This window comes from Cryptomeria japonica, chromosome 3 (assembly GCF_030272615.1).
Source record: "Cryptomeria japonica chromosome 3, Sugi_1.0, whole genome shotgun sequence".
NCBI classification, from domain to species: domain Eukaryota; kingdom Viridiplantae; phylum Streptophyta; class Pinopsida; order Cupressales; family Cupressaceae; genus Cryptomeria; species Cryptomeria japonica.
The window spans coordinates 251,859,685-251,883,375 of NC_081407.1; the positions used below are offsets into that span (position 1 = coordinate 251,859,685).

The window sequence follows — 23,691 nt, forward strand, 5'->3', positions numbered from 1 at the left end:
GATGTGAGGTTTTTGATTCAAGCAATATCTAAAAAGAGAACTTAGGATAAGAACCTCTTAATTTTTTGAGAGTTGGGGCAGATTGATGATGAAGTGATGATGTATGAGTGAGATGATGGATGAAAATGTTTTCAACTTCAATAAAAACTTTGTGTTATAAATGGGACAAACTCTATCTCTTCCCTTTCGGGTGTTGGTGGTATTTCTCGAGCTGTGTTGTATGTGATACAGACGTTTGGGAAGAAGTTGGGATTAATATTTCCTCCTTGGTTTTTGTAATAACTCAGAGCTCTATATTGCATAAAAGCTCTGCGGTTCAATGATTTGGAATCAAATTCGTTTGTTTTTCCTTGAAGGTAGATACGCATGTGACGCAAAAAGAATCTATGTGAGACAAAGATTTGTCTATTTATATAGAAGAATTTCCTCCTTTTGATCAAAGCCTTTGAGCTCAATGGTCTTCTTTTCAAGTTGATATTCTGATGACGCTTCTTCTTTCGCAAGATGTGAAGAATGGTCATAAAATTTGACTCTTTGTTGTTTGTACCTTGTTTTTGATGTTTTTGGTTGTTTTGATAGATGTTTGGTTGGATGAATACTTTGTTTTTGGGAAGTGATTTTCTAATTTTTCTTTGACAAGAAAACGAAGCAAGCACACAAACACAAGAATGTTGCCACAAAGGCACAAATGAGTATGGGTCTAGATCAACCCAATCCTTGGACTTTTATATAACCCTTCCTTTAGATGTATTTTAACGTGTATTTCCAAAGCCTGAAGTCGGCTCAATTTGCACTTGGTCTTTAAAACGAACACACTTCAGACACTTTTTATCCCTAAGGTCAAATGGCCAGTTGTGATAAATTTAGCCCACATCTTGATATTTCTTCGACTTTGGTACTACATACTTTATGAATCCCGCCTTGGCAGGTAAGGATGTGATATAGTAAGTCTTGCACGAGCATAACAAATAGATGATCCCTATGATGGGGGAGTCACCACTTTTATCAAGCCACAAGTGACTTTTCAAAAAGCCATGTTTCTACTCAAGGAAATATGTATGGTGAGTATCTTGGGAGCAAAACCATCTATGCTCTTGCACTAAATTATATCGCAAATATCCTCAATCAATAGAATGGGTGGGCTACTACTTAAAGGTGTTTAGTCATGTTCGATGTTTTTGGACATAAGTTCATTCTGCAGTGACTCACTTAAGAGCCTTGTAACTGGTGGTGGGGCCCATTTGTCCTTTCGACCAGTTACACTATAGGAACAGCTATACCCAAGGCTACAACTTTCGCTCTCACCTGATTTCTATAGCGGCTCGAAGGATTTACCGCTCGAGGTCATTCCCAAGAGTATCGATCCCTTGGTAGGCCTCTCTTAAAAAGATAAAATTTGAGTGTTACTAACACTTTTCTCTTGCACCTAGGACCACGAAAGCCAAGGGAGAGGATAGTGTGTGTTAGAAGTGGGACCACTCAACTGACCTTTTGCACAAGCGTGCCAAACATGAAAGACACTTGTTCTTTTTTTAATCCATCATTTCAAAATGTGGTCTAACTATTTGGAGATGTTGCTCCAATAGCCATGGTGTTCTTTTTAACTTTCAAAGGCAATGTGTTTTTTAATCTAAAATTTGGAAATCCTAGTCAACTTAATGAAATACACGTTTGCTTGAAGTAAAATTTGTTTGCAAAAATCAAAACAAATGGATTGTTCTTTTTACTTGCCCAAAATTGAAGTGTGGATTGTGATTTTTTTTTAGTTTGATGCAAGGAAAGCAAATTTGTTTGTTGATTTTAAGCACCAAAATGAAGATGAATCCTAACTTGCAATGGAAGTAAATATTTGTTTTCAAGTTTTTAAAAGCACCAAAGGAAAATATGTGATTTTTAGTGGTGAGTTTTAAACCTGCACAAACCACAATTTTGTTAGTAAAATCTATGTCCAAGGGGGGCTTCCACAAGCCTAAGATTTTCAATTTTTCAATTACAAGGTGAGTTTTACAACATTTTGTTGCAATAGTGCTATTCTGCGTTTAAACAGAAGCGCTATTTCACATAGAAGCGCTGAAAGAAGGGTAAAGCCTGAGAGGCAAAAGCGCTGAAAGAGTTTTGATAGTGCCAAAATAACAGCAAAAGCGCCAAAACAAATCCAAAAGTGCTAGAAGTTTAACAATGGTGCTATTGTAGTAACAATAGCGCTAAAATAGAAAGTGTCGGTAGCACTAGAACGTGTTCAATAGCGCCGAAGCACAACCTGTGTGACAAATTCAACAATCGGACATGTTAGTTTACAAAAAAAATGGTATTTTTTTTGGTGTTGGATTCATGTCAAGTTCACCAAATGATGCTCTGCAAAAAAGAAGGAAGGTTAGTCAATGATAACAAAACACAAACAAGAAGAAAAGCCAAGTTGTTAGTGTTAGAAATCATAAACCAAATACTTTCCTACACAAGCATATCAAAAGAGATACCAAAAGCATGATAGAATATCTAACTAGGAAGGTAAATATGATGAGGCATCTCCAAATGCCTCCTAACATGCTCTTGGATTCTTCTCCCTTGTTTCTCTCCTCTCCAGGTTCCAAAATAGTGTAGCTCTCAGTAGCTTTTTGCACTATGGATACTTATGGAGGATTGAGATTGTAGTATTGTGTTCCAAATGTGAAATGAAAAGCTAATACTATGCTATTGATGCTAAAATGATTGATTTTATCCAAAAAGACAAGATATTAGTTAATTATGCTAAAAATGCTCTCTCTTAAAATGCCTATAGCTTAAATGCATACAAGTTTTCAGGATCTAGATTATGAAGAAATGGGCTCTATTTATAGGAAAAATGGAGCAATGGATGGTTGAGATTGAGCAATCTCAACAAGGGTCAGGATTGAATGATTTCAAATCCATGTGATGGCTTTCAACCCAATCCCAGGATGACAAGTGTCAATGTGAGATAGGTTGAGAGGAGAGGGAATAAGCATTAAATGCCTGATATGACTTTGGGATTTTAGAGTCAAGGTTGGTTGAATGAATAAACTCTTTATTCAAAGAATAGAGCTTTTATCCAATGGATAAACTCTTTTGCAAATGTGAAATGGAAGAATATGGTCAAAACAATAAATGTTTGGGGGGATAAGTTTGAAATAACCATAAATAGTTATGTAAGAGCCATAAATGGTCATGTAAGAGCCATTAGTGGTCTTGGAAGACTTTGGGGGTTAATTTGTTGAACACACAAAGCATTAAATGCTTTTCAAAGACTTTGGAGTCTTTGAGAAGTGACTCCATTTTGCTTAGGAATGTGACAATAATTAGGGGATGGATTAGGCTAATTAGGAAGGGATTAGAAGAATCTAGAAGAGGATTAGATTTTGCAAGTGGATTTGGTGGGTGAGGGAAAATAGGATTTTATTTAAAATAAAAATTCATTTATTTCAATAAATGTGTGCAAGTTGCATTTGTAGGAAAATGCAAGTGGGGTGGGGATAATGATTTAAATAAATGTTTTATTTAATTTATTTAAAAGAGGAATAGGGGGTTTAATTAAATAAATAGATTTTATTTATTTAATTGATTTGTATTTGGTTTAATGAATTAATTAAAATAAATTGAATAGTTTATTTAATTAATAGAAGAATGTTTGGAGATGAATTAATTAAATGTTTATTTAATTAACTGATGGCTAGTGGATTTTTTATCAAAAAAAAAAACATATATTTATTTAATTAAGCTGGACAGATTTGTGTGACTACAGTAAGATTTTAGACATGGACTCTAGGATCAAGAATGCGAGTAGAAAGCATGAGTTGGAAGAGGTCAAGAAAAACTACGAGGCCTTCAAAAGGAAAATTGATGAGGTTTACTACACTTGCAGGGATGTGGCTAGCAAGAATAATGCCTCTCTATAGGCTATCCATGATGAGATGGAAAGGAGACCCCCAAGCAGTAGATCATCACTTTGTGTTTGTGCTGGGAAATTTTTTTTAGTTTTGGTGGACCTTTTTTTTTTTATAAATCTGTATGTTGGTTTTTTAGTTTAGGTTATGGCTCTCTATTCGCACTATTATGTTTTTGTTGTGTTTGGTAGGGGGTTCTTTATTTTTGTTGGTTGTGCATCCCTCATTCACTCTTGGTGTGCTTTGTTGTTATGTATCGATATGAGCCTATCCCACTTTTACTAGTCAAAACAACACTAGATAAATCATGATCTAATGTTTAATTCTCATTAATAGGAAAGTAGCATCAATTTCATTGTCCTTGAGTAAATCTATCACATATTAATACAAAGGTAAAATCTTAGTGAAGAAACGAGCAATAAATTTAATTTTCTTCTTAATTAAATTGAGTGGATTAAACATTGTTAAATATATTGATAGCATTAGAAATAGTACTTAAGTTTGATAGAAAAATAATTATGTTGATGTAGTATAGAAAAGATAAAGAAAAATAATAAATTTGACAATACAATAAAATATTTTGAAAAAATAGTGACAAAATATATTGATATATAAAAGAGTTTTGCAACCAAACAAGTGGGGTTGGTGAGTTACTATCTTTGGTACTTGAAGCTTCATTTTGGGAAGATAAAAAAACCTATAAAGCCTTTAGCCTGCATCTAGAATAAGGGGCATGCTTGATGAGAACATGCAATCCTTTGAACATAGTGTTTCTTTTGAAAGGAGATGTTGATGAACATGTCCTTTGTGAGAAAGGAAAACATTCTTCAAATCCATCAAATAGTCATTTTTGACACTAATCTTCATGGCATTAAGCATACGTCTCCAACCTGTAAATTTTTAGAAAAATAATTAAACTATACCTCCCACAAGGAATTGGCCATTGTGTAGAGCACACTTTGAGAAAGCGTGTGGAAGGAGAGCATCAATGACAAGTTCTTCATGAATATTTTTTTCTAGAGAGCTTGAAGAATAAGTTGACACTATAATATATCCATAGCATTTGAAATGAATATTTAGCATATATCCAGAGGCAAGGAGTTTAGAGAGATTTTAAGAGTTTCCTCACCAATGATAGCACAAATAGATTTGTGAATCAAATGATAGTCAAAATTAAAAAATTTCCTTTATTTTTCTAGAATAAAAGGACAAATAATAGGGGGAACCATTAAGGTACCTTGATGTAGACTCAAATATTGAAAAATGTAGAAGAAATGGAAATGAGATAGAGGGCATAGGGAAACACTAAAGAAAGAAAAATTGAAGGAAGAGGAAAAAAGCGAAGAAATAAACCATAAAAAGAGGAAGCAAGGATGTTAAGGAGGTAGGGAAGTAGAGTTATAAGTTGTAGTGTCATATCACATGCATCATAAAAATAAATAAAGACTCAATAGAGGATGAATGAGAGGATATGAAAGAAAGGAGTGAACTAGCATTGGAAAGGACAACAAATCCTACAAAAGACATTATAAAATATTTTAAAATTTAAAATCTTAATTATTATAGAATTTGTAACTAAATGTGAAGGATATAACATATATTGAGAACTACTTATCGAATCCTAGTCAGAAAAAACCTACTTTCAATAACAACATTAGAGTTCTTGATCACAACCAACATTCTAAACTCCTTAATATGAATTCATAGAAAAAAATACTACTACATAATAGAAATTCCAATACTGATAGGGCATAAATCTAGACTAAAGATAAAAATTGAAAACAAATTTAGAAATAATAATTGTAAGTATTACATGATAGGTTTAATTTTTCTAATTAATAAAAGGGAAGAAAGAATAAATTGTGTTTCCGACGTGAATGAATGAAAAATCCTAGAACAGAGTGCAGAGAATGTATAAAGTGAAAACAATGGAATTTGAAAGACGAAGGAGAAAGACAATGCTCAGCGCTGCTAGTAACCTCTAATGTATGCACCACGCTAAAAATGGTTTACGGATAGATTGAAGACTCGGAAGTGGAATATAAATAAACTGTTATTTGTAAATTCAAGAACGTAAAGATATTTATACTTAAATAGATGATGGACATATCTCATAGCTATCAAAATAATTTAGTGCTTGTTTATGATGAGATAGAGTCGCTGGAAAAATTTAATGCTTGTCTAGGAAGAGATAGGAGTCATTCAAAAAATTTAATGCAAAAGCTTTATTAGTAGAAAAGCAGTGAATTATTGTAAAGATAAAAACCTCATTTTCCTTTTCATTCCTCGAACCCCTACAAAAATCCCACTCAAATCCCGTAAGCGCCAAAAATGGTCCCATCTCCTACCCTAAATGCATGGCTAGCCCACATTCCACAAGCATGGTTTTCAGTCAAAAATTCTCTTTCTATGACAAGCTAATAACTATAAGCATGTCGATATCCTGTAAACATTCACTCATCTCTCCCTTGCAATCATGTAACAGTTCACCTACTACTGTTACAGTGATATTTTTAACATTAATCTTGACCTCGCGATGGATTTCCAAGGACAATTTTCTTTTCGTTTAACTCCACTTATCACTGTCTCATGTTCATTTCTTCTTTGCACCTTCATTCAGTGTCATGCATCATATCTTTTGATAATTGTATGCAAAGTTATTTCAGAGACTCAATTTTGAATGCATTATGAACTCTACCAACCTATCCATTGACTCTACTTTTCCACCATTTATTCGTCTTTTAGGCTAAGAAACTATTGCTCAATTTGTGCCTCCTCATGTACGCTTGATTGTCCACTTTTCCTATTAAATTTCTCACATTAGGTTACTTGCTGCTTTCGCCTATCAGGTCTTCTTGCAGCACTTTCCCATTGTCATTATATATGCTCCCTATTTACAACCTCTCTCCTACATTAACCTGTTCACTTTCTAGTTTCACTTTTAACACCACAAAGTCTCTACAATTAGCATATGCATATACACAGTAAATTCAATTTATTTAAATATAATCTCCTCAACAAAGAAAGTTTCATGTTTGGATGCTCCCAAGTACACCTTACCTACAAATGTAATTGTCATGAAGTTAGGATATGGCTTCTTTTTTTTTGGCCAAAGCATAAATATTTCTTTGACCATCATAGAAAACTCTGCTCATATTTGCATGGCATTTCTAAGAGCATATGGCCCACGTCTATCAACATAACATTATACCACACTTTATCTTCATGTCCAAAAGATCACTAAGCATTGTTGACTCACAGCAGTTGATGGCTTCTTACAACTAACATACTATATAGGTATCTCGATAAGCTACTCTGCTTAGCCCCAAGTTTTCTACAATTTTAAAGGAAACTAGATTATCCCTAGTGCCACTATAAAATACGACCTTGCAATATTTACCTTTGCCTTACATATGGTGCTGAACAAACTCCGTTTCATGGGCTCACTCTTGCTCTTAATGGTTTCAATAGGATCCTCTTCATAATGATTGGATTCTCCATGTTTCAATTCCTTCATTCATTTGAATGACACCTTACTCCTTCCAATTTACCTAGATTTGTGGGGAGTTTAAGGCCTTAAGACCCACTTCTTCTTCCCACTACATAAATGTCCTTGCAATATATACTTTCAGTATTGCTTCATAGAGCCAATAGAAATTATTATATATATATATATATAATAAAATAGTTATGCTTATGTAGTATATTAAAGAGGGTCAACAATTTAATTAAATAGAGTTACTTTCAATAAATTTGATTCATTTAATCATTAGGCTGTAACCAAATTGGATCTACCTTCTTTTTGAAAAAATAAATTATAAATTTAAGAAAGAAATGAAAGATAAATGTATAAAAAGAATTTCAAGTGTTATAACTTATATATATGAATCTTATATTATTAGTACACTTAAAAGAGAAAATTTTAAATAAAATAAACATTTATATTTCTAGGAAAAAAATAGATTTCAATTTATATAGATGTTAATTTAAAAATCATTTTGTTGAATAATATAGCACTGGTATCCAATAAAAAAACACAAAATTCTTAAAAGAATTTACTTTATAAGTCCCTTTAGAAATGCTATGCCATGTAATATTTATTTAATTATATCTACTTCAATATTTGCACTAATCTAGTTTAACACTAAATTTTTTGATTTTTTCCCTTTCTCATTGAACATCTGCCAATGTCATGAGATCCTCTCACCTACCTACTTCTAGTTCATCATTACATTCTCTTTATTCATGTCATTCTTCGTTTGGAAGTACATGGGTGCATAATAAATGAGCTCAATAGATATATTTAATGGTTATATTTCTTGTCAATAGAGCACTTAAAGAAAGTTATCACTCATGTACAAAAGTGATAGCAAACTTCCTATCCTTCTTATCTTTGTTGTCACTAATTTTGAATGTGATGTGGGTCAACCTTGGGATCTACATGACCCACACATTGTGTTTATCATTTTGGTACATGTGGTAGTTGTCATCAATTCTTACTCAAAATGATATGGGCTTTGGCAATCAATAGATCGCTAGGTCTAACACTTGAAAGAGCATCGATTGACATTGGAAACATTGATTATTAGTGTCTCACATTTACTGTGATTACATAGATACAATGTTTAATATGTTTACATATCTTTGAATAATCTTTTACTTTTAATTATATACATGTATATACAATAATACATCTCTAATTAGAAAAATAAGATCTAAATATAATATCAACCGTAATAAATTATTAGACAATTCAATCAACACCTTACATTATATACTATATATAATAACTTTTTATTATAAAAATAAACACGATTTCTATATAATTATCAATCAATCAAGAATTATATTGATTATAATTGCCTATTAAAATAGGCATTGCACCTTAAATGTGATTGCTTATTTAATATCTTTCAAACGAAAGATTCATTGCTGGACAACATTGACTACACATTACTTGCGAGAGAGAAAGGAGCCCTATTAAGGAGCCCTACTTCAATAGCTATTGCATTTATGAAATCTTTATCTGAACTTTACTACTGCGGGGCCGCATCCTTGCAGTTCTGAAAACTCTGAATTCATTCCTCACCGGCCCTATTTTGTGTGGACGAAAAGTTCCCAAGAGTAACATCCAAAGAATACACTTGTCATCAATTATTATAATTACTATTATTCTACAGAAGCTCTTCAATCTTTATAAAACGCCACTACTCCCAAACCTTTAAGCAACAATTTTCTTCCAAGGATAGAAACGTCAGTGAGATTCTTATACTGAGCTGCATAATAATCGGTCATGAGGACTGATAGTCTGATTGCATGTATTGCTTTGGCAGTCTTGTGTTCAAGTCCTGCCAATGGGCAGCTCAGTTCGACATTTTACGTCAAGACGTGTCCTAAGGCCCTGTCGATTGTCAAAGCTGCGGTGAAACAAGCAGTCGCCAAGGAAAAACGAATGGGTGCATCGTTAGTCCGCCTTCACTTTCACGACTGTTTCGTTAACGTAGGATTCTTCTTTTACTTTTACGTTATATGCTATCTTAGCTTGATACATCAACGCAAGTTTTTCCTCTTAAATTGTGATCTGAATTTGCAGGGGTGTGATGGGTCGATACTGTTGGATGACACTACAAACTTTACTGGGGAAAAAACAGCGCGTCCTAATAACAGCTCTGTGAGAGGATACGGCGTGATAGACACCATCAAGGCTCAATTAGAAGCAGCTTGCACCGGAATTGTTTCTTGTGCCGACATTTTAGCCATTGCTGCTCGTGATTCAGTTGTTGAAGTAGCTAATTTCCTTCTCCATTCTGTTTATTTTTTGCGTCTATTATATAAGTCGCTAGTATTACTGCGATTGAATAAAAATGGTAGTACTGTTATTATTATTATGGGAAATTTGATAATTGCTGTTAGAATTGATGCATCGGACACAATATTAATGTTGATCAGAAAATTATGTTGTTTGGCGTTGCCAGTTGGGAGGGCCAACATGGAGAGTACAGCTGGGGAGAAGAGATTCGAGAAATGCAAGCTTGAGCGGTGCAAACAGCCAAATTCCTGCACCTACATCCAACCTCAGCGCACTTATCTCATCTTTTAGTAATAAGGGTCTTTCTACAAAGGATATGATAGTCCTTTCAGATCATTTTATGTTATATATTTTGAATAGCAATTTTATGTTGGTTGTATGCCAGTTAAAATGGCGTCTGTATTAAGTAAAGGAATGGCTGTTTTGATTCATTTCAGGTGCTCATACAATTGGGCAAGCACGGTGCACCAGTTTCAAAATCCACATCTACAATGAAACGAATATAAACAGTGCTTTTGCCACTTCTTTGAAGGCTAAGTGTCCAATCACTGGTGGTGACGATAACTTGGTTATATTTGTACTATAATTTGTTTTCATATGTGTATAGTTTGGTTGTTGTATCATCTTTTAGGATTTTGATCCTCAAAATTTAAAAACTTAAAAAAAAAAAAAAATCCTATTCTTTAGACCATTTTTAAAAAGTAGCGATTTCTAACAAATTAGTAAGCAAATCCTTCTGTATGGTCTTAACCAAATTATCTAGCAACACTTATTAAATATTTAGGCTAACATAAAAAAACAATCTATTGACATGAACTTGACACAATGTGTCTCTTGTTATAATTGTAAGCTATAAATTTAATATTTTAAAGATTAAAATCAAATCAGATTAAATTTAAATATTAAATATTTCATAAGTTGAAAATAGCGTATAATAGTTTAAGTGTACAAGAATTTAGAGCCATCAAATTTTCTCTGTAGGTAGCTTATTGGGTTAGAAGTTAAAATCCACAAGTTTTTTGAAATGGTCATGACTAATTCCATGTAGTCTATAATGGATGTAATAGACAATAATAATGACTTTGTTATAGGTGCCTCTAATAATTTTAACATTCATATCCCTCTTACAAACGATCTCACCACTAGTAGCACCAACACTGCTATTATAATGCCTTTGTTGAAATACAACCCATGTAGTTGTGAACCTAGTCTTAAAAAATTTCTACCACCTAAACATGAATTGCATAATGCATAAATCTACTATTAATTAACATAATTGATAAATTGATTATTCTACACTTAGTTCAATGTTGGAAACCTTCCTTAAACTCAATTGTTCATGTACTTCTTTTGATGCCACCAACATATCCAATAGAATCCCCATCACTATTCCTATCATATAATTATACCCATTTTGTGAAACAAAATTGAAAAATAACATTTTATTTTCTTTTTGGAATAATCTACTACTAAATCTTCATTTATTATTTGTACCCTATTCTCACTAAAACAATTGACTTACAACAATTAAAATATAGTATTAAAAATTCTTATATAAATTTCAAATATTGGATCAAATGATCAACAAGTTCCTTCCTCCATCAACCCCCCCACGCCTACTCCCCTATGCCCTCCCACTCCCAAAGTAAAAGGTGGAAAAATACTTATTATGATCTTAGGTTTCCATATATGACTACTTTGATTAGTCCCATATATGACACAATTAATCTTACATCTAATTTGTTAAATGACAAGATGAAAATATTGATATAATATAATTATTAGTGTATATACTTGAATCAAATATACTAACTTCAATTGAAGAAATATTAAAAAGCATAAGTTAATGACTATTGAATTCTCAACTTAGTATGAGTTTTATGTCATAAAATTCTTTTAACCTCTTAAACACAATTTTCTAATGTTCCTCTCATATCTAGACTCCAACAACACACCAAATTTTTTATGTTTCATACAAAGGCTTGTCACACCTTATAAAATATTAAAATTATTCATAAATGCCCTTAAAACTTTTTTAACACCATCAATACCCTTGACTTGTTGAGAAATAAGGTGAAGAAGATTGCAATATTAATTTTATTATGTGATTACAAATCTAAAAATATTACCAAATCTGAAACTTAATATGAAATGACTATATGATTACACCATTGAGCATAAGTATTAAACAACCATACCAAAAGACACACCAAATTAACATAGAGAAACCCTTTCGGGAAAAAAACCCCACCAAAGAATGAGGGCAAGTATATTGTTATTCTTCAAAAGAGAGAACACCACAACAATACACTTCTCCAAATGATCCTATAATTACTTGAAAATAATCACCAACTAATGATTAAAAAAATATTCCTTGGCACACTTATAAAGCCAAATGGGAGGGAAAAAACCACTACTATTTTCTCAAAACAAGGGGCTAAACCCACTTGAAAAAAACCCATGCCTTAGAAAAAATAGCCAATAGACATAATAAAATAATTGATAACTCTTCAAGTGACTTCTCATGGGAACCAAACCCAATACCACTTAGTCTTTACACATTCTAAATGCTCTAAAGCTTGTGGTGACTATCCAGAACACCAAATAGACACCTTTTATCCTCCCAAACTTGATCTCCTTATGCATGACCCGTCATGTCTCATTATGGATATGGGAAGGAGTCTATTGACATCCAAAATTTGCAAGCCAGTTGACAAAATTGTTCCTTATTTGTAATAGTAGTAGATATCATAGCTACCAAATGTGTCTCATAATTGTCACACTTGGCTCAAGACCTATTAAATTTTCTAGTTTAGAGGGAACCTGAGTCTACATTGTCTTCAATTTAGAAGTTATTCAATATTAGATTGTTAGTCATTCTTAATCTATATAGAAAATATTGAGCTTTAAAGATGTTATTAGTGCCTACTAAAGGGTTTATTTTAGCTCAATGATGCCAAGTTACACATCCACCCCCTAAATTCCTTGGATTACCTCAAGTTGCCCCATCAAAATTTATTTTTTCTCTACCTTCTAGTCAAGGAACCCATATTACTTCTCTCCTATCAATTTTTTGACTTTATCTTCTAGAAGATACTACCTTGGAAGAATAATGAGATGATTTTTCATTCCTTCAGCACAAAACAATCCCTGTCTAAGAAGGTGGAATCCAATACTTTTGACTTCAAGACATATGCACATTTATTATCTCTCTGAAATTGACTTATCAATTTTGATTATTGTTTGAATTACTTCTAAAAACTCTTTACTAAAAATCATTATATTTCTTTCCCTCCAAATATTCCACATGATGACTAAGGGGGCAATCTTCTTCATACAAGAAGAAAGACATGATTTGGGAAGAAATGGCCAACTAGAAAAAGTTCCCCAAAGGGTTTTGGCTAGAGAGGTGAGCCAATTCAACTTGTTAATAACATAATGCCAAAAAAATTGGGAAAATTTACATCTGAGTAAAAGTTGGTCAGCATCTTCTACTCCTTTTGCACATAGAAGATGTGGAAAGGGCCCTAAAATACCAAGTTTTGAAAGTATTGTACTACCCAAGATTTTATTTTTCAATGCTATCCATGCAAAGCAACCTACTTTAGGTAAAATAAAATCATTGTAGAAGAAGGATAATTCTCTTTGTCTTTCAATTTTATCCCCTTGAGATAAAAAAAAATACTTATATCCTTGTTTGATTGAATGGCTGCCTTTTTTTTAGGGAGCCAAGATTAACTTGTCACTTTCCTAAGTAAAGAAGTGGTCTTTCATTTAACTGATTTTGAAGGAGTAGCTTTTGTTGTGGTGAGAGCTCAAGTATTATGTAAATCTCTCCAAGCCCTACATTGAGAGATACCATTTTCATCTTTTTGATAATCTTTCGCCTTGGTCACCCAAAATAGATTTAATGTAATATTTGACTTGATTAAGTTCTTCAAGCTATGATAGGGGTGAGTATCCATTCCAAGAGTCCTCCCAATGTAATGCTTCTTCTCCATTATTCATTTTTCAAGATAAATATTGGAGAATAACTTTTATACATGAGATCATGAAGTTCCACTTTGTTGAACTTGATGAAGGATTAAAAATTGAAAAAGATCTCATTGGGGTATTTGAATCCAAATATTTGGATTGCATGATTTTGCACCATTTTGATTAGTGAAATATCAATTAATCATTATTTTTCCAATTCTTATATTGACCTCAATTCTCTTCTCGAGTAAAATCTATAAGAAACTACTTCTAAGATACTTGATATAGACAATTTGAAAGACTTTGTTACAATGAACAATATTTCTTTACAATAGTTATTACATTGTAGAAATTGGTGACCACAATTATAATGAATATCAATGGTTGTAGAGCTTTGGTAGAACTAAATATGGTTCATAGGATTATGATATGGTTTCCATATCCATATAAGTAATCAAAGAAATGATCATTTTCCCATATATCAATTTAGATGCATGCATGTTCCTCTCCAAGGAACCTAATTTTTCTCATCTAATTTGTAGTGTACCTCCAAATTGGATGTAATTAATGCTAATCTCAATAATTTATTGAAATCGAAGAGTCAAGGATTGGAGTAAACTAAAAATGTGAGTGATAATCATATCCATCAATGCTATAAATTTCATAAATTCTACAAACATAAGGAGATATGGAGGTGTTAGACAACACCCATGGGTCATTATGTTGCAAAAATTAGGAACCCCAAGTCATGGAAATGTTATTGACTTGAAATATTTGGTACAATAGAAGAGGCTACTTATGCTTCTAATGGAGCTACTATTTTTGGGAGAGACATTAAGGCTATGAAAAATTTCCTTTGTGTCAATTTATAGGTAGCTAAGTTACTCTCCAAATTGCCTATTTTTATTTTACTTTTGAATTATTTTCTAATAATTCTTTATTTTTATTTTAAACATGTTTTTATTTATTTAAGAGATATTATTTATTAAAAATCTATATTATTTTATTTCATTTAATTAAAATTATTTTAATTTATTTCAATATTATTGAAAAATTCTTTATTTTATTTATTGAAGAGTTTTAATTACTTTAAATTTACACCAACTCTTTAAACATTTTTGTTAACACATTTATGTCATTGTAGTTATGTTTCTCACATAATAAAATAATTTTTAAATAAAAAAAAATTACACTTGTATCTCTTGATTATTATTTAGATAAATGTATTAAATATAGATGTATTAGTTCAAGTCAAGGTAAGATGTAAATGGTATTGTGTAGGTACCAAAGTATATCATTTGTTTTTGTATTGAGATAATAAGGATTATAGAGATTACAAAGAAGTTGCAGTTAAAAGAAACCATAAGAACCTATGCTTGAATAAGTTGTTCATGTTGCCATGACATAAGGATTAAGACATTTGTTGCACGAATACTTGCTACCCCTATTTGTTTCGTTTTATTCTATAATATATCATTTTATATGGATTCATAATGAACCATACATGATGTCTAATGGTGCATAATCAAAATAAATAGATATGTTTTTATTCTATTAAATTACAACATATCTTATAGATATATTAATGAATGAAATTTATAAAAAAAACGAAAACATAATTGTTAACCATTTGCATTTAAAATTGAACTCATCTATTCCCCCACACACGAAAAATATTTAAAATTTCAAATGGTAAAATTCAATTACAATATTTATACATAGCAATAATATGATTTTTTCTCCAACATAATCTTAAAATACTAATGAGATGTCTCTTAGTTAATGTGCTTTGCCGGAAAGTCGAAGAAGTGTAAGTCGGTAGCGTGGTCGAAGTCGGAAGAAATGGGAATGAATAATTACACCGCGACTGGGTTTGGAGTCTACACTCGTCATCCATCATTATCAATTATAAATTATCAAAAATGGATAGCTCATCAACTAGACATCAATTTTTGCTGTCATGGGTGAGATAAGGTTCAGCAGAAAATTCACATGGACGTTGACCAGCTTCATCTCTTTAATGATGGATTGGTAGGCTACAAGTAAGATTAGCTTTTGATTATTAATTAAATATTATTTAATAAATATATTATAGAGATACAAAGTCCAAGATTGATCTTTTGGAGAGGATATTGTAGAATTTTTTTATTCATAATTGAAACATCTAGTCGCCATCAGTTATTATATTATACAAACGTAGAGATGAAGTTTATCTCTATATAATTTATAGGCGTATGAAACGTTTGAATCATAGGTTAAATATGAGATATTTTATGGAGAGATTATTTTTTAGAAAAAATATTAAATATATTCAATATTTAATAAAAAAAATATTAGATACTTTAGTTAATGGATTGAGTTATTTTTAAGTAATATTAATCTTTTGATTATTGATTAGATATTTCATATGTTTAAAGATAATTTTAACAAGATCATTGAAGAGTCAAATGTATATGGTTGAGACAACTAATATTTTTGATAGAATATTATATAGATTATTTAGAAAACAAATAGTAATTTGTTATTTTAAGAGAACTTCTTAATAATTACACAATGATATATGATTTAATAGTGAATAAAGTTGGGCTCATCTCCTATCCATCAACATAGACACTATTATTTCAATATTTTAGATCCATCTATATCCAAAAACTAACTTATAGAAATTAAAAAAGAACACTAAAATGTTTACTAACTCTCGCCCAATTATTATATTTCACATGATTATAACTATATAATGATATTCCTTTAAGATATTTATGTAGGCATTAATTCATTTTCTTGATCATCGTTCAAAATCCTAGGCATATTAGAGGAATATTTTAATTTAAATGTGTAAAAGAATCAACATGTGAATCAAAAGCATCAAATAGATCACTTAAAAGCTTGTATATTATTTTCCGATTACTTTGCAACTGTAAAGTAGCTCTTTCAAGGGGATTGACCTAAGAGAACTTGAAACTAATGATCTTACATATTTCCTTATGTATTTATAAATATCAATTATTTTTATTTACAAGATATGGTTATGGAGGTAGCCAATCATGCTCAAACATCCCAATGGAAAGCATAAGGAAGACCAATATATGAGAATAATGTTAAAAATTAAAGATTTAATCCTATATTTTCTCCCTAATGTATTATACATGGATCTTGGTGTGTTTGTTCCATTAATCATGAGTCACTTTCTTTAATGTTCATATGGAAGTCTAGTTATTGCAAATGATGACTAGTGGCCTCTAAAAAGAAATGTCAAAATCATTAAAGATATCTAAACCTGAAGAGCTTGAATGGTAGCAGTAAAATCTCCCTAATACTTAGCCTCATTTAAAGATGTCCTAACAACATGTATCTCCTTGATCTGCTCACAAATGTTGCCATAACCAAAAGTTGAGGCTATAATAAAATGTTAAATTAAGATTGTTTGTCTAATAAGAATCAGTGTATTTAATAATGTCTAAATGTGTACCTTCTTTGTAATGAATCTCATAGAGTAACACCCTTATTTTATATAATATATTTTGATATTCAATTGAAGTTCAATGTACGTAAGGTAAAAATTTACATACCTTAAAATTTTGACACTACAAACTATCTTTATTTAAGTATCCATTCTTGTAGCATATTTTGGGAATAAATCTAGTTGAGCCCTATCCTTTTCCTTTACCTTATATGTAAAGTACTTCTTCCATTGAGGTTGACCTAAAGTAACTTAATACTAGTTATTTGAAATCCTTCGCAAAGTGTTTCTAAATGCTACCACTTCTTAGCTAAAATATTTAGCTAGACAAATATCCACTAAAACCCAAGAAAGACTAATATGAGAAAATACATTGTATTCTATCAAAGGATACAATATAAGAGGGTAGAAGATATTTCTCATATTAGAGAAAGATGAGGGTATATATAAGATACAATAATAAGAGAACAAGGCAAACAACAATTATGGGATAAAGTATAATGTCATAAGTAAAATTTCACTAAAAGGTATGGTTAGGAACTAAATGGTGAATTAGTTAGGTAATATACCTTATTAAAACCAACATAACTTAAGTGGAAATTTCATTGTCATTTCCAATTACCCATTAATCAATTCTACCTAGTGTTGGTAGTATCATTTCAATAAAATTATTATACATTTTCATTATTATTTTGATAGTATTATATTAGATTTTTTAATTCATTTTACCTCTTTACTTATCCCAACATATATCTCGATGACCATCACCTTATATTGTCTAATCACATATGCACTAGATTATTTATCCCCGCATAATAATGACTTATAATCAATAGATTTATTTCTATATTGTTTATAAATTATGATAAACACATAAGTTTTATGACACAAATCTCAATATCTCTTTGTTTCATCAGCTACTCATGGAATTTTAATGACTAAAATAATGCCTTGACTTGAACACAAGCTCCTAATCAAGAACCCATTTGTACATGTATCATCTTGTATCGAATTTGAAGATTCCAACTAGACAAATCCTTTTTGCTCCTTCTCCCTCTTTTAATTGTCCTTATTGTTTTCAATATAATTATTTTAAAATGCTTTATTTATTTTTCTACATTTCTATCATATATATATATATATATAATATTTTTACCTTTATGTTGTTAAATGTAGAGACATATGGATCAAAGAGAAATTTCTGAATTTTTACTCCAATTTTAGATACAGTATTTTATTACTAGATATCTCTACCACTCTTATTTCTATTCTCTACTTTACTAATTATATAATCTAGTCTTTGTAGATTTTCCTTGTTTGAATAACCGAACTCAACCAATGTTCTAGAAAATTAGCATAGGCTTAAATTTTCTCTTTCGTGAACTTGAAACCATTTCTTTTTCCTTCTATTTTATTTAAAAAATTAAATAAACATATATTTACCTTTAGAATTATTTCCACACAAAGAAATAAATATGTATCTAGTTCACTTGATAATTATATTTGACTTAATATTATCAAATTTGAGAAGCTCAATATATCTGTGTAGGAAATAAAGTTAAAAAAGACATATACTTTCAAGTTTCAATTGATTCATATCAAAATGCTGCTGCATGCTTTGTAGTGCAATGCTTATTTATTCTACTGGAGGTTGATAAAGTTTGAAAACCCCCAACCAATCCAGCCAGTTTTTTCTGCACACCAATCTACTGCCGAATATAGAGAATACAGTTACTTTAATTGGGCTTTCTACAGTTTTTGCGTACTTCACCTCTGGTACCGGTAAGAGGTTTGATGTTTGCCATATTCACCATGGCAGTAGCAAAACCACGGAAGAAAGTGTTTTGATTTGTAGCATAGGAAGTAACCAGAGAATTGGTGGATCCTCCATTGAACAGTTCCTGGTCAGAGTGAAGAAGTCCTTTCTGGACTCTAAGATTTTTGTAGTAGTTGTTATCAAAGGCAACGGGAGTTTGAACATCTAGGGGAGACAGGTTGTTGTCACCTCCAGTTCTCGGGCATTTGGCTTTTACAGAAGTTGCGAATGCAGTGTTGATATTGGTTTCATTGTAGATGTGAGTTCTGAATGTGGTGCACCTTGTTTGACCAATCGTATGAGCCCCTGAAAAAACAATAGATTTACTCGATTAACCATTAATAGAATTTTGGTTATCTTGAGTTTGGCATAGATTTGGCATTCAGCATGTGTCATAAAATATACCTGAAAGGGCTACCATATCCTTGGTAGAAAGGCCTTGATTACTAAAAGCTGTGATGAGTGCACTGAGGCTGGATGCGGGACTAGGGATTTTGCTATTTGCGCCACTCAGACTTGCCGCCCTTGCATCTCTCCTTCCCAGCTGTACTGTCCATGTTTGTCCTCCCAACTGGCAATAATCACATAAGAAGACGACTTCGTAACTGAATGAAAATATTAAGAATAACTTTCATAGCAAATTCAAAGTTCTAATTCTAAACATGGTATTCGGGACCCTGATAATTATAGTATGGCATGTTGCCCACTAATATCTATTTTTATCAATAAAGTCAATGTTTTTCCCTGTTTGTTACGAAGTCAAGGAGGACAGAAAATCTTTCTCAGGTTAAACGTTAGAGTGTTGGCTAGAAAAAGACTGGTGATTAATGGTTGAGCATGTAATATTTTGTTAAATCATAGTGTTAACTAGATCTAATAAAATTTATAGAATGGTCAATCTTGGCATAATAATGATAAGGAAGGAAGGCAAGAAGAATAGTTACCTCAACAACAGAATCACGAGCAGCAATGGTGAGAATGTCAGCACAAGATACAATTCCACTGCAAACTGATTCCACTTGAGTCTTGATGGTGTCTATCACGTTGAATCCTCTCGCAGAGTTGGCGTTAGGACCCGCTGTTTTCTCTCCCGTTATGTTGGCGGAATCATCCAACAGTATCGATCCATCACACCCCTGCAAATTTAAACTACTGTTAATGAACTTGTTGAGTTGGATAAGAACGTTAGATAACGAAAAAAGGGACGTATTATCTAACGAAAAATGGAACCAAAATCTTACATTGACGAAACAGTCGTGAAAGTGAAGCCGGACCAATGATGCGCCCATACGTTTTTCCTTGGCGATTGCAGCTTTTACGGCAGCTTTCACGGTTGATAGTGCCTTAGGACATGTTTTATCGTAAAATGTCGAGCTCAGCTGGCCACTGGCAGGACTCGAACACAGGATCACAAACGTAATACATGCAATCAGACTACTGGTCCTCATGACTAATCGTTCTGCAGGTGTACTAAGTACAGAGGCAATTGTGCGTGGTGTTGAAAGTTGAGAGTAGTGGCCTTTTATAATGGCGGAACAGCTTGCTGCTCGTAGCCATTAATTGCTAACAGCTAAGCTATAATCATTTTGCTATGGTTGACTTTGCTTTCGATCAAAATAGTGTCCGTGTGGAATGAATCCAAGTTTATACAAAAAGGTCAACAATGGCGGCCCAGTTGACTAGCAAATTTAAAGGTATTAAGATGTTGACTTTTGATTTAAAAAATTCTGACAGAACGGCTAGTGAAAACAGGGAGTTTACTGACGTCGTCCGTAAACTTTCGCTATCTAGTCCCCTCATCAAATCCAGCCATACAGGCGATGTTATCAAAAGATATATTCAACTTAATCATCACGCCATGTTATGTTTGTTGAAAAAATCAAAACGCGTTTATATTTTATTTCTTTTTCGATGACCTGTGACGTAATCCAACGTTGGAGATCACCCAGAAGGCCAATTTTAAAATGCCTGATTAGGATTTAGTCATTGCAGAATGACTAGTTGCCGCTAAAAATAATACGACATTATATTTAATAAAGGAAGTCAAAACTCTTTTAATTAAATAATTTCATTCACTCGTTTTCTGAATCGACGCAGTTTTCGTGCTTCTCTTCCCACATCCACAACTTCGATCCTTTCTTCCGACAACTTTGCAAATGTGATCTTACGAAATTGCCAATTAGCATCATTTTTTCCTAAATACAACTAAAAACAGAATATTAAAATCTTGAATGATTGGAGTACATAGTTTTGCCATTGTCTGAATTAGATAGCACAAGCTCATTATATTTTACAAGGCTGCTTTTGGATAGGCGTTATTGTTCGAGAGTGCAGTGATCTCATGGTCTTTAAAGTAGAAAGTGTTTTATAAAGCACAATATAGTTAGAGGATATTGGATATGCTCAAATTATTTGTTTGTGAAATATATTAGATCATTTGATTTAATCAAAATGATATGATTTTTAATTTTTTACAGATTTATTTAAATTGTTTTTTCATATAAAGATCAAGATACTGAAATTATGTATCACAAGTATTATGAGATTTAGAAGATTCAAAAGGTTTTCAGTTCAATATGTTAGAGCAGACAAAATTTATAGATATATTTTCACAAATTCTTTTATAGAGAGTATTTTTAATCAAAATGCAATCAATAAATTATTCGGAACATTGCATGTGTCTTGATAATCTTTGAATTTTTACACTCTTCTTCATAAATAGTGTGCAACACATGACATCATTATGCTCCACCATGCATAACCTTGTACAATGTTTCACTGCAACCAGCATGCATGATAAAGTATCCTTGAACACAAATTTAAAATTGTTTATAGATTTGTCAAAAATGGACTTCTCCACCCTTGAGTTTGTATGTCAACTATTAGAAATCTAAAACTACCTGATAACTACAAGGTTGGTAGTTTAGGACATGAATCCTTACATATTATTTATTTGTAAATGCATTCTAATAATTATATCTACGTTTATTTCCCTTAAACAAGACATATCATTAAATATTTGTAGAGAACCCTTTTTGATTTGTTTGCATTTTCCAATCCCAAGAATCTTTATTGCTTCACACACTATTTGTAATAACTATTGTACCCTACTTAGTTATGAGCCTTCTATCATGATTTCATTTAGGTAATAAGAAAATATTTTCTCTTTTTGATATAAATATGTCTCAAAAATCAATACTTTTAATAAGAATTAATTTTATCTTGGTTATAGCAATAATTTTTCTTTTTTAATTTTAAAAAAATATAAGTGAATCAATCATAATATTCTTTATGTAGAAAATTATTTTAGTTTTGAACTTATTTTAATACAATGTTTCTTATACTTTCTTTACTTTTTATGAGTAATATTTTCCAATAAAATAACTTAGATACATACAAAATAAACTTTTTATTTAATAGACATAGAAAATTAACATTGATATTTAGGGAATACATGTTGTTTGTGGGATATTTTATTTATTAATAAATTTTAAATCTAAGAAATTACAATTTAGCCACATTTTTCTCATAATGCATTGCTTATTTCACATAACTGTTTTTCTTGTTAACTAAAAAATATAATATGTTAGCATTGTAAATTGTTTACCATAACAATTTCATGCTCTTTTTTTCACTTACCTTAGTGTGATTTCCCCTAGTTCATTTTAAGAACATATATGTTTTATAGTATCCTAAAATTTACTGATAAGCTAGTTCAACTTAATTGTCATCAAATGTGAAATGCCCTAATACTTGGCTCTCCATTTTGGAGGGCCCCTTTTGAGTGGACTCAAGCACCCAACACCCTAGTGTTGCTAAAAGGGATCAAAATTTTGGGCGTTATGAGTGTTGACCTTTACCTCTTGTGATCCAATCTTTTTCATTGAATTAAATTTTAATTTGTTGGACTATACTTGAACTAACCTTGTTCCCCTATATAAAGAATATTTTTTGTCCTTCATAACATCTAATCACTAAACTCTAATACAATCTAGAGAAATCATAAAATGAGTGGGTGATCAATCTATATAGCAACAAGTTACAAGTATTCTACACTCAATTATGGATTCATGTTTATCATTTATTATTATTATTATTTTATTGCATTAACATTTGTATGGCTTCTAAAAGAGCATTGCATCGCCACCTTTATGGGGATCTCCTTGAGCGGGTTACATGCCTAAGGTAATATTATCATTTTTAGCATTTATTATCGATTCAACCTTTTTCCTTATGAGGGCATGGACTTCATCACTTCTCAATATTGTTGTGGAGGTAGGGATACCGACAAAGTCTGACTCAATCAATTCCCTTTACACCATAATCATTTTTTCTATTTTTTTTTGTGTCCTAGAGGTGTAGACTTAATAACAAAATAGTTACATATGTTAGTATAGAAAAAAATGAGAGATAGTGCTAGACTTTGAATGAACAAAAACTCTTGGAAAAGGGTACCTAGTGCCCTTTTCCTACTACTTTGACCCATATTTTTTGAAGATGGGTGTAGAGCTGCCTGATTGATTTTTTGGTATCTTTTGAAGCCTTCTTTACCTTTAGACATAGTCGCCCAGTGCTTATATCTAACATAGTCATCTCCAAATTTTAGTACCAAGTTTCTCTACATATGTCTTTATTCTAGATCTGCATTATTGTTTCTATTTATTGTTTAATATTTTTTACCTTATATTAGATTTTCATTTTATTTAATTCAATCAAACACACACTTAAGCAA

At 31.6% G+C, this 23,691-nt stretch overlaps 1 protein-coding gene and 1 pseudogene across 1 annotated transcript; one reads left to right on the top strand and one right to left on the bottom strand.

Moving 5' to 3' along the window:
• The first annotated feature begins 9,192 nt into the window (after window positions 1-9,192).
• LOC131037428 (cationic peroxidase 1-like) lies at window positions 9,193-10,294 on the top strand (annotated as a pseudogene).
• An 8,414-nt stretch (window positions 10,295-18,708) lies between these two features.
• LOC131037440 (cationic peroxidase 1) lies at window positions 18,709-20,440 on the bottom strand. The gene is made up of 4 exons (XM_057969581.2): window positions 20,201-20,440; window positions 19,904-20,095; window positions 19,365-19,530; window positions 18,709-19,265 (listed from the first exon to the last, which is right to left on the bottom strand). Exons 1-4 carry the CDS (start codon window positions 20,405-20,407, stop codon window positions 18,880-18,882), a joined length of 951 nt encoding a protein of 316 aa, XP_057825564.1. The 5' UTR covers window positions 20,408-20,440; the 3' UTR covers window positions 18,709-18,879.
• Window positions 20,441-23,691: the final 3,251 nt, after the last annotated feature.

Coding starts and splice junctions, on each gene's coding strand:
- LOC131037440 (XM_057969581.2), bottom strand. CDS start 20,407: ATGAGGACCAGTAGTCTGATTGCATGTATTACGTTTGTGATCCTGTGT. Junction 19,531..19,903: donor CTCGTGATTCTGTTGTTGAG/GTAACTATTCTT, acceptor GATTATTGCCAG/TTGGGAGGACAAACATGGAC. Junction 19,266..19,364: donor GGATATGGTAGCCCTTTCAG/GTATATTTTATG, acceptor TTGTTTTTTCAG/GGGCTCATACGATTGGTCAA.